Consider the following 12,001-nt stretch of genomic DNA (forward strand, 5'->3'; position numbering starts at 1 on the left):
ATGATGTGTTTTTGATGATGTGCTGTGATTGGCTTATGCCAAACATAGCGTTTAGTCTGATGGGATAAAAAGCTCAATTTTGGTTTCATCACACCATAGAACCTTCTTCCAGCTGACTTCAGAGTCTCCCACATGCTTCCTAGCAAACTCTAGCTGACATTTCATGTGAGCTTTTTTCAACGTTGGCTTTTGCTTTGCCAGTCTCCCTTGAAGCTGCAACTGGTGAAACACCCAAGCAACAATTGTGTGCGCAGTCTCTTCCATCTCAGCCACTGAAGTCTGTAACCTCTCTACAGTTGTCATAGGTCTCTTGGTGGCTTCCCTAACTAGTCCCCTTCTTGCACAGTCACTCAGTTTTGGAGGACAGCCTACTCTAGGCAGGTTTACAGCTGTGCCATATTCTTTCCATTTCTTGATGATTGACTTAACTATACCCCAAGGGATATTCAGTGACTTGGAAATTTTCTTGTATTCATCTCCCGACGAGCTTTTCAATAACCTTTCTACAGAGTTGCTTGGAGTGTTTTTTTTTGTCTTCACGGTGTAGTTTTTGCCAGGATACTCACTCACCAGCAGTTGGATCTTCCAGAGAGTTGAAACACCTTGACTGCACACAGGTGATCTCCATTTAACTAATTATGTGACTTCTAAAACCAATTGGCTGCACCAGTGATGATTTGGTGTGTCATATTAAGGGGGGGGGATGAATACTTATGCAATCAATTACTTTGTGTTTTATATTTGTAATTAACTGAGATCACTTTGTGGAGATCTGTTTTCACCTTGACACAGAAGAGCCTTTTTCTGTTGATCAGTGTTTTAAAAAAAGCCCAATTAAATTCACTTCGATTCAATGTTGTAAAACAATAAAACATGAAAACTTCCGGGGGTTGGGGGTGATTACTTGTTAGAGGCACTGTATATGATGTTCAGGAGGATTACTAGATTGAGTGTTAACACTACCCAGGGATGAAGAGCACTACGTGTCTGGAGACAAAGGAGTCTTTTAATAAACACTTTGCTTCAGTGTTCACCAAGGACAGTGACTTTGATAAGGGTGAGGTTAGAGTAGTACAGGCTAATTTGAGGTTAAGAAGGCGGTAGAGTTGGAGCTTTTGACAAACATTAATACAGGTAAACCTCTGGGATAAGACAGGATCTAACCCAGGTTACTACTGGAAACAGGGGAAGAGATTACTGGAGGATTGACCATGATCTTTGCATCCTCCCTGAGCACAGGAGTGGTACTGGAGGATTGGACGATGACAAATATTGTTCTGTTGTTCGAGAAAGGAAATAGCGATAATCCTGGGAATTATAAACCACTGAGTCTTGCATCAGTGGTAGACAAACTGTTGGAGAGGATTCTTCAGGACACAATTTCTGAGCATTTGAAACACCATAGTCAGCTTGGGTTTGTGAGGGGTAGGTTATGCCTCACAAGCCTGACTGAATTTTTCTAAAGTGATTAAACAAATTGATGAAGGTAAAGTGGTGGATGTGCTGTATATTGATTTTAGTAAGACATTTGACAAGAATCCCCATGGTGGCCTCATCTGGAAAGTCATGAGGCCTGGGATCCATGGAAGATTGGATGACTGGATTCTGAATTGGTTTGCCTACAAAAGGCAGAGGGTGGTAGAAGATGAGTGTATTCTGCTTGCAGGTCCATCCCTAGTGGTATTCCACAGGAATCAGCTCTGGGACCACTGCTCTTTGTGATTTTTATAAATGACTTGCATGAGTAAGTGAAAGGGTAGGTTTGCTAGTCTGCAGATAACATTAAGGTTAGGTAGTGGAGATAGTGTAGAAGATTGTTGTATGTTACAAAGGGATATGTAGTTGAATGTGAACTTGAAGGTGGAGTACAAGTCCATACAGCTCTGAAAGCTGCCATGCAAGTTGACATGCTAGTTCAAGTGGCGTAAAATGTGCTGACCTTCATTAGTGGGGGGATTAAGTTCAAGAACTGTGAGGTACTGTTGTTGCTTTCTAACACTCCGGTTAGACTACACTTAGAATATAGTGTTCAGTTTAGTCATCTTACTGGAAGCATATGAAAGCTTTAGAGAAGGAGCACAGGTTTATCAGGATGCTGCCTGGATTAGAGAACATGTCTTATGAGGAAAGGCTACATTAACTAGGGCCATTCTCTTCAGAGCAACAGAGGATGAGAGGCATCTTGATGGAGGTGTATAAGATTATGAGAGACAAAGCTAGAGTAGACATCTAAACTCAAAATTTAGACATTTAGCGCCTTTTTCCTAGGGTAACAGTGGCCAACACCAGAGGACATCCATTTAAGAAGGCTGGGAGAAAATTTAGGGGAGATGTCAGCGGTAGGTTTTTTTTAAAAAATAGAGCTGTGGATACCTAGAATACATTGCTGGGGTGGTGGTAGAGGTTAATGCAATAGGGACATATAAAAAACTTTTCAAAAGACATATAGATTAAAGAAAAATGCAGCAAAGTTATGGGCTGTGTAGGAGGGAAAAGTCAGATTGATTGTAAGGTAGGTTTATATAGGTCGGCACAGCATAATGGACCTGAGGGCCCACACTGTGCTGAACTGTTCTATGTTCAATATGGAAGTTGCTTTTGTCCCAGGATAGATTCAATCTGCCTCAAGTAATTGGAAATTTATTTTCAAAAGTGTTTGCAGCTCTGATGAGGCAATACAAGGTAATACAAAATCTTTAAAGTTCAATATACCAATACTTCATAGTCCTGCTCCAGAAAGCTATGTTCTACAAGGTGACAGCATGTTATCATGTCGTAATGAGATTCTTAGTCTACCAATATCTCTGAGATGGAACTTATTGATTGTGTCTATCATCTACAAAACATTCCACAAGTGCGCTCCGCTATGAATTAAATTTTTATTATACATTTGAGGAAAGAAAAGGATGTAGTTAGATGGCTGAAGAACATATAAGACAGGTTTTCTTCCTAATCTCTGATAACATACAGAGGTGCCCAGCCATGTAAAGAGGCACTACAATATGGTAATCTGTGGCATGGGGCATTGAGTTCAAGTTCCTAATAGCACAATAACCATAGGCTGTCTCAGTTTGGCAACTTTTTAAGGAGGCAAGAAGACAATGGAGCCTGCAGACTCAGGGTGAGATGGTGAAGTGAAATTTCATTTTCTGCAGAGGCCTTGCATTTGCATATGCTGAAGGAAGTAGATACACATGTTGGAAAAAAGAGATTCTCTAGTTTGAGAACACCGGGAAAGGGTAGGGATGAAGGGATTGTGAAACATCAACTCAAAAATCTGAAGCCAGGTGAGAACCAGTATGATATACACACAAATGTACAGGAAACAGCAAAAATGCAATAGAGCCAAGTCCCAAACCATACTCACCTCTTCTGCACAATAAGGTTAATGTTTCTCAAAGCCACATACTGCACTTCAGGTTCCCCAGATAACAAGGTGACCAGGGGAGGAGCCAGTTTCTTCAGAATGGTATTGTAATATTCAGAATCCTTGGGAAGCAGCTCAATAAACTTCATCAGCACTTTCACAGCCGAGAGGACAACTGCAGAGTTAGCATGGGAAAGTCGTGGTGTCACCCGCTCACAGATACTGTCAAGGAAAATAGAAAGACTTTATTAATCTTCAAGAGAGCCTTTCCCTACATATTTCACAAATTAAAGCTGATCCATGGCATGTAATTCAGAGTGGCACGTGCACTAATTTGGAGCTAAGTCCAGAAGAAATTTTGGTTAAGTACAGTGTTCAGTTGAATAGCATGATATTCATTCAGGGTTGGTTTGTTTGCCCAGTCTCGTTCACATGAAAACAACTCAACTCGATATATAAAATCAACAGATAAGACATGGAATAAATGGACATTTATGGAAGCTGCTTTTCAGTGGCACAAGATATTTGTTTATTCATATGCAAGTTCTCCCATAGAATATCCTTCCCTTTCAGTATGTGGGGGGAACTGTACTATTATATTCAACTCACAGGAGGGATGTTGATCACATTATGGCCAGAATACACAATCTGCCATTACACTGTAATACACATTAAAGTTGCTGGTGAACGCAGCAAGCCAGGCAGCATCTCTAGGAAGAGGTACAGTCGACGTTTCAGGACGAAGGGTCTCAGCCTGAAACGTCGACTGTACCTCTTCCTGGAGATGCTGCCTGGCCTGCTGCGTTCACCAGCAACTTTGATGTGTGTTGCTTGGATTTCCAGCATCTGCAGAATTCCTTGTGTTTACACTGTAACACTCAGTTTTGAAGCCTGAGTAAGTTTCCAAAGGTCCACTTCAGACATAATTCAAGTTTAACTTAAAACACTAGAAGCCAGAAACTTATGCTTGTAAATATATTTTGCAGGAATGATACAATGTAATTTCATGTTGCATTCTGCTTTTAAAATTTGGTTCTACTACAGTCATTATTACAGAATCGCAACACAGAATTAATCCTTCCTTCAGTTAGTCCTGACGAAGGGTCTCGGCCTGAAACGTCGACTGCGCCTCTTCCTAGAGATGCTGCTTGGCCTGCTGCGTTCACCAGCAACTTTGATGTATGTTGCTTGAATTTCCAGCATCTGCAGAATTCCTGTTGTTCACAGAATTAATCCTTTGGCCAGTATGTCCATGCCAAACTAACTGGAGATTTGCCCATAATAGGAACGTATCCTTCTGAGCCTTGCCTGCTTAAGTACTCACCTCAATAGTTGTTGAACAAAGTAACCCATATCAGATATAACTCCACTCTTTAAAACAACCTACCTCCTTTAAACCTCCATCCTTTCACCTCAAACCTATACCTTATTACTTTTGAAAACCTACCATGGGAAAAGTAGGGGCGGCACTGTGGCGTAGTGGTTAGCACAATGTTTTACAGTACCATCGACCCGGGTTCAATTTCTGCTGCTGCCTGGAAGGGGTTCGTACGTTCTCCCCATGACTGCGTGGGTTTCCTCTGGGTGTTCCAGTTTCCTCCCACAATCCAAAGACATACCAGTTGGTAGGTTAATTAGAGATTGCAAATTGTCCCGTGATTAGGGTAGGATTATATTGAGAAATTGCCGGGCAGCACGGCTCGAAGGGCTGGGAGGGCCTATTCAATGTTATATCTCAACCAATCAATAAATAAATAAATAAGATTTTAACCATCTATGTCTCCAATAATCTTATATACTTCTAACAGGTCACTGTTCTGCTCTCTTTGCTCCACGGAGAACAAGCCCGGCCTATCCAGTCTATTACCCAAAACTAAATAAAGTCCTCTAATCTAGGGACCACTCTGGTGAATCTCTCCTGTACTCTCTCTCGTACTATGACATCCCTGTTACAGAACGGCAAGAAGAACTGCACACAATACTCTAAGAGAGACCAAACCAGCACTTTGTAAAGTTGCAACATACACTCAGTGGCCACTTTATTAGGCACACCCTTACAACAGCTTGTTAATGCAAATATCTAATCAGCTCATTATGTGGCAGCAACTCAATGCATAAAAGCAGGCAGACATGGTCAAGTGGTTCAGACCAAACATCAGAGAGGGGAAGAAATATGATCTAAGGTGCAACGATTGTTGGTGCCAGACAAGGGGTTTTGAGTATCTCAGAAACTACTGATCTCCTGGAATTTCATGCACAATAGTCTATAGAATTTACAGAGCATGATGCAAAAAAAAAATCCAGTGAGGGCAGACCTGTCGGTGAAAATGCCTTGTTAATGAGAGAGGTCAGAAGAGAACGGCCAGACCAACTCAAGCTGACAGGAAAGTGATAGTAACTCAGGTAACCACATGTTACAACAGTAGTGTGCAGAAGAGCATTTCTGAATATACATGTCAAACATTGAAACAGATGGGCTACAGCAGCAGAAGATCACACCAGGTTGCACTCCTGTGGCCACTTTATTAGGTACCCCTGTATCTAATAAAGCGGCTACTGAGTGCAACGTCCCTAATCTTATATTCTATAGTCTTACCTGAGAAGGCATCATGCCATATCCCTTTTTCACCTCACTATCAAACTGCATTTTCACTTTAATGCAACTATGGACTTTGACCCCTTAAGCTTCTCTATTCATTTATGCTCCATCATTCACAGTGTTTGCCCTGCCCCTATTTGATTTCCCAAAATACTCCATCTGTTTTTAATGTGGAGGGGGGCTTAAATTACATCTGCCCATCTTTCCATCTAATCCATACTCTGCTGATAATCTTCCTTGCTGTCCACACCACTATTTAGTGTCATCACCAAACATACTAATTATGCCTCTTACATTCAAATTTAAGACATTAATATACATCACAAACAGCAAAGATCTCAGCACTGATCCCTGCCAATTACAGACTTCTAATCAGGAAAACATCCTTGCAGTATTATCTTCTGCCTCCTCAAGCAAAGTTTGGATCTCGTTAGCTAACCTGCTTTGGGTCCTATGGACCTTAACGTTCTGAACCAGCCTACCATGGAGGACCTTATCAAATGCCTTACATTTGATTTACATTCATATGCCTTCACTGATCTCCTTTGTTATTCTAAAAGATGATCAAATTAGTGAGATAGGACGTTTTCCTCATAAAGCTATATTGACTATTACAAATTCGTCCTTACTTTTCCAAATGGACGTAAATCCTGCCCATGAGAATTCTGTCCAACAAATTTCTTACCACTGATAAATGGCTCTCTAGCTTGTTACTTGGTTCATCTCTAATGTCCTTAAATAAAGGAAGAGTCTTCTGATACTTCACCTGTGGCTAACACAGATGCAAAAATCTCCATGTGAGCTCTAGCAACCTCTTCCTTATTTTCATAACACTGAGAAAGAGAATACATCTGTCCTTGAGGTTTTATCCACCATTATGCATTCCAAGACATCTAACACCTTCACTTTTTTAATCCAGACCATCAATGTAACCCTTCTCTGAATTCCTTGCCCTTCACATCCTTCAATTTGGAGAATACAGATAATAAGTATTTGCTTAAGGCCTTGTCCACATCACCTGGCTCCAAATGTGAATTACCTCCTGGGTCCACTTGGGAACCAACTCTTTCCCAAGCTATTGTTTGTTCCTATTATACTTACAAAATGACTTAGGATTCTACTTGATCTTACTGGATAGAATATTTCAGTGGCTGGAAATATTTCAGAAATCCACTACTGCATTGGCCAGATGCAACTTGGTAAGCAGCACAGTGGCATTAGCTTAGATCTAGCTGCATTAGCGTTGCATTATATTAACAAAGCTATCAGATTTGTAGTGACAAAATCAATGTTTAATCCGATGCTAGGGAGTACCATGAATTCTCCAGCTGTTTACTTATCGAAGCAAGCGCATGAAGAGTTCTGTACAAACAACTAATTCATACTAATAAGCAAAATTAATAATAAATTGAAAAGCTATAGCAATATTGTAATTGTAGGATTAAAAGTCATTACTAATTCATTTTTCAATTAGGCAATGCTAATCTCACTGAGGGATGAGTCAGTGCCACGATATGGACAATGCTTAGCAAATGCAATTTACTGAGAAGGCACAGTCATTACTATAGTACGTTGATAAATTTCAAAAAACTTTAAGCAACAGTGCAGGAATGGGGACTATAGCAACATTACTCAGTGATGCATAATTGTGGTAAAGACAACAGATGTGAGACTGTGTGTTCCAATGACAATCGTTTCGTAGTCCAGTATCATAGAAACATAGAAACATAGAAAATAGGTGCAGGAGTAGGCCATTCGGCCCTTCGAGCCTGCACCGCCATTTATTATGATCATGGCTGATCATCCAACTCAGAACCCAGCCTTCCCTCCATACCCCCTGACCCCTGTAGCCACAAGGGCCATATCTAACTTCCTTTTAAACATAGCTAATGAACTGGCCTCAACAGTTTGCTGTGGCAGAGAATTCCACAGATTCACCACTCTCTGTGTGAAGAAGTTTTTCCTAACCTCGGTCCTAAAAGGCTTCCCCTCTATCCTCAAACTGTGACCCCTCGTTCTAGACCTCCCCAACATCGGGAACAATCTTCCTGCATCTAGCCTGTCCAATCCCTTTAGGATCTTATACGTTTCAATCAGATTCCAACGAGTACAAGCCCAGTTCATCCAGTCTTTCTTCATATGAAAGACCTGCCATCCCAGGAATCAATCTGGTGAACCTTCTTTGTACTCCCTCTATGGCAAAGATGTCTTTCCTCAGATTAGGGGACCAAAACTGCACACAATACTCCAGGTGTGGTCTCACCAAGGCCTTGTACAACTGCAGTAGTACCTCCCTGCTCCTGTACTCGAATCCTCTCGCTATAAATGCCAGCATACCGTTCGCCTTTTTCACCGCCTGCTGTACCTGCATGCCCACTTTCAATGACTGGTGTATAATGACACCCAGGTCTCGTTGCACCTCCCCTTTTCCTAATCGGCCACCATTCAGATAATAATCTGTTTTCCTATTTTTGCCACCAAAGTGGATAACTTCACATTTATCCACATTATCATTATCACATTATCACATCATGACTGACCTTCATTACTAAACCATGCGTAGATCAGCGTCAAAAAGAAATGGAAAGTTCACCTCAAAATCAAAGCACACTGCAGGTCATTCTTTTCAGAATTTAGATTAACAGCCATAAAATTATAATCTCCAGTCAGTCTTCTACCACTGCCACATTGCTGAAATGGCTCTGATCCAAGTCATTCGTGACATCGTCTGTGTGTAAAGGTTAACCATCACACATGGAACCTTCTTGAATTTTCTGCAACCTTTGACAAAGTTAATCTCTCCAGCGTACTCTGAAATCCTCTCTCCTGGGCAGGGCCAGCTGCTTATTTTCATTTTTAATCTATTTATTCCCTGCCAACAATCACCTGCAACAGCTGCACTTCGAGCTCTTGCACTATTACCTCTACCTCCACGAGGATCTGTCTTTGCTCCCCCATTGCTCAAGAACATCAGCTAAAAACCGTCAATTTCCACAAATCAACAGAAAACACCAAGCTCACCCTGATCACCTTATGTCGAAACCAAATCAGACTATTCAACATCACGTCCTGAGTGAGTAAAATTTTCGTCCAATTAACTATACAGCACAGGGCACAAATCTGTTGTCTTTGATTTCTATCACAAACTCTGTTCAATAGCTGCTGAGTTTATTCCTCTCCTGAGCAACTGTTTTCATTCTTGATGTAATATTTGACACCATGAGAAATTTTGGCTCACGCATCCAGAATTGTTCATTTCCACTTTTGGCCCACATCCCTTTGCTTCAATATCTCCACAGCTGAAACTCTAATCAATGCCTCTAATTATTACCCCTACACCTGATCATCCAATACATGACTGCTCCCTTTCTATATTTCATAAAGAAAGGATCATGCAAATTTCTGCTACTCACATCAAGGCCTTTTCTCCAATTACCCCTCAGATTGATGAACTGTTTAACATGGAGCTCAAAAGTTATATCCATATCTGGTCCTCCATGACTTCACCCTTCCCTATAACTTCTTCCTACAACTCTCTAAAACATTTGCACTCCTCCAGTCTGATCCCTTGTTCATTCCAAAATTCTTCCACCCCTGACATCTAGTTTTACCTGCTAATCCTAAATCCTTATGCCTTCTTTTCGTCCTTTAAAACACTCCTTGCATCCTATCACTCTGCCTGCATAACTGCAGTTTCCCCAATATTCTCTATCTGTGCAATGTCAAATTTATTTGATATTGGTCCCAGTAGTGCCTTGAAATGTGTTTCTCAAGTTACATAAATATAAGTTTTAACTGTTGGACCCCTGTTTGCCATCCACCTTAACCATCATATCATTTCTTGACCACCTCCTTATGACAAAACTTAAGACATTAGCATTAGGTGTGAACTCACCTCTGTGCCTCACGTTCATCCCTGGGATTGTAGTTTGACAAGCAATCGAGAATAAAGATCTGACCCCATTCAGTGCATTCATTGAGAGCGGTGATGAGTTTGTTAATATTCTGAGGATTGAGGTCGAGTAGGTTACTATTTGGATGGGATTCACTGATCTCAGATAGAGCGGCCACAGCATTTGCAACCACCTGTGAAAAGATACCAGAAGAAAATTTAAAATATGTTTTAAAACACAGTCTTCAAAATCAATTCCTTGGTTTATAATAGTGAATATTTCAAATCAGTGTCAATGTGGAATATCAACTTTCTGTCTTTTTTCATCATATAGTTTGTTGGATTAAATATTGTACAGATGCATTGTCAGTGATGAAGCCATATATACACACACTAACATTTTGCAGCACAAAATTAGTCTCAAATATATTGTGATACTGTGGGGGCGGGGGGGTGGCGGGTTGACAGCCCGTCCCTGCATTTCTAATGACTAGCACTGTCTTTTGTTCTGGTGTTAAAATGCCTTTGTGGAATTTGGGGGGGGGGGGGGGGCGGAGAAGATCCAGTTCATTTATTGTTACTTCTTAGCTTGGATTATACAGCTATTCACTTGTATATTTGTGGGTTACCCTTAAGGCTGATTTATACTTCTGTGTCAACTTGACGCCGCTGCGAACCCTACGCAGAGCCTACGCAGATCCCTACACCGTAGCCTGACGCGCACCTCTCCCAAAATGTAACTAATCGTCGCGGCAACGCAGACCAAACAACTGTAATTGGTCCGCTTGGTAGCATCGCAGTTCCTCCTATGCTTCAATAGCTTCCCATTGGCCGACTGAAGGGCAGGGAAGGAACTCTGGCTGCAATGCTTTCCATGAAGTTTTACAGACCTCCGATTGGAGGACACATTTCACTTTTACGAAAAAAGACACTCACTTTAAACTTGTTTACCCCAAGAAAGACTACCATGACCATGAAGCCTTGCACGGGCAGGTGTGCGCGCATGCGCGACATGCCCAAATTTGCAGAGCGATGCAGACACACCAACGCACAAGTATAAATGTTCAAAACGCTCGTCGGCCACTTGCGTTGGTTACGGCATCGAGTTGACGCACAAGTATAAACCAGCCTTAACTGTAACCAGGGTGTGTGATAGTCACCTCCCCTGTCTGTTTGAGACTGGTTGGGTTCACTCTCTGGGTCATGGTGCCCGGTCTGTTTTGTGTTTACCATAATAAAATGGTTATTAACAAGCTTCCTCATCTGTCATTATGGACCAATGCTCGCCACAATATGAAATATTGCAATCCTGTGTGCACATTGCCCAAGATTTGAGGAGGAGGCAGGAAACATTCTTGGATACAGAAATGCAAAACTAAGATATCAGCTGAGCTCAGTGGTAGCACCCCCTATCTCCATGGCACTCCAGAGACTTGAGCAGAGTTCCAGCATCTGCAGTCTTATGGATGACATATTAAACTAAATCTCCTGAGCCCTCTCATCAAATGCAAAAATAGTATAAACTATTTCAAATAAGTGCACTGCAGTCATTACTTATATCCATAACAATATTTATATCACCATTAACATTGAAGACAAGCTATGTAGGCAATTTTCTTATGTTGTTTTGCGTGGAAATCTATATTTTCCTTAATTATAACAATAATTAAACTTAAAAAATATTAAACTGGTTATGGAGCAACAAGGTCAGAAAAGCTGCTAAATAAATCAAAATAGTGAACAAAACATATTATGCAAATCAACTAAATTTGCCTTTCTGATTTCAAATGCAGCTCCATACCATTTCCAGGCTAAATACCAGCAGTGGACCCATGTCCATTTCTCTTCAGTAACACACTATTCTCTTCTCTGCAGGTAATATTTTTTGATATAAACTGTGGGAAAATATAATAAAAATTTAACCTACCCTTCTCTGCCTTCTTGTTCCCACGAATAAAAAGTAAATTAGTTTGTTCTCTACAGCTGTCATAAGGAAGGTCACACCATGAGAAACATAGTGCTCTCTTAGCTCCCTTACACACACCTTGATGATTCTTGAAGGAAACACCAATGCATAGGCACACAAGAACCAGTTCCATCAGAGGTACTGTTCTCTCCACCACCAGGAATATTTATAGGAGAC

At 41.0% G+C, this 12,001-nt stretch overlaps 1 protein-coding gene across 2 annotated transcripts in view; it reads right to left on the reverse strand.

The window, feature by feature from the left end:
- Positions 1–12,001, reverse strand: part of ap2b1 (adaptor related protein complex 2 subunit beta 1) — a 275,766-nt gene that overhangs the window by 203,616 nt on the left and 60,149 nt on the right. For both annotated transcript variants that reach the window (XM_063031461.1, XM_063031460.1), the window contains exons 6-7: positions 9,862–10,052; positions 3,368–3,589 (exon numbers count right to left, since the gene is read on the reverse strand). In XM_063031461.1, coding sequence (XP_062887531.1) covers positions 3,368–3,589; positions 9,862–10,052 — 413 coding nt within the window. The remainder of the gene's footprint in view (positions 1–3,367; positions 3,590–9,861; positions 10,053–12,001) is intronic.

This window comes from Mobula hypostoma, chromosome 23 (assembly GCF_963921235.1).
Source record: "Mobula hypostoma chromosome 23, sMobHyp1.1, whole genome shotgun sequence".
Lineage (NCBI taxonomy): Eukaryota > Metazoa > Chordata > Chondrichthyes > Myliobatiformes > Myliobatidae > Mobula > Mobula hypostoma.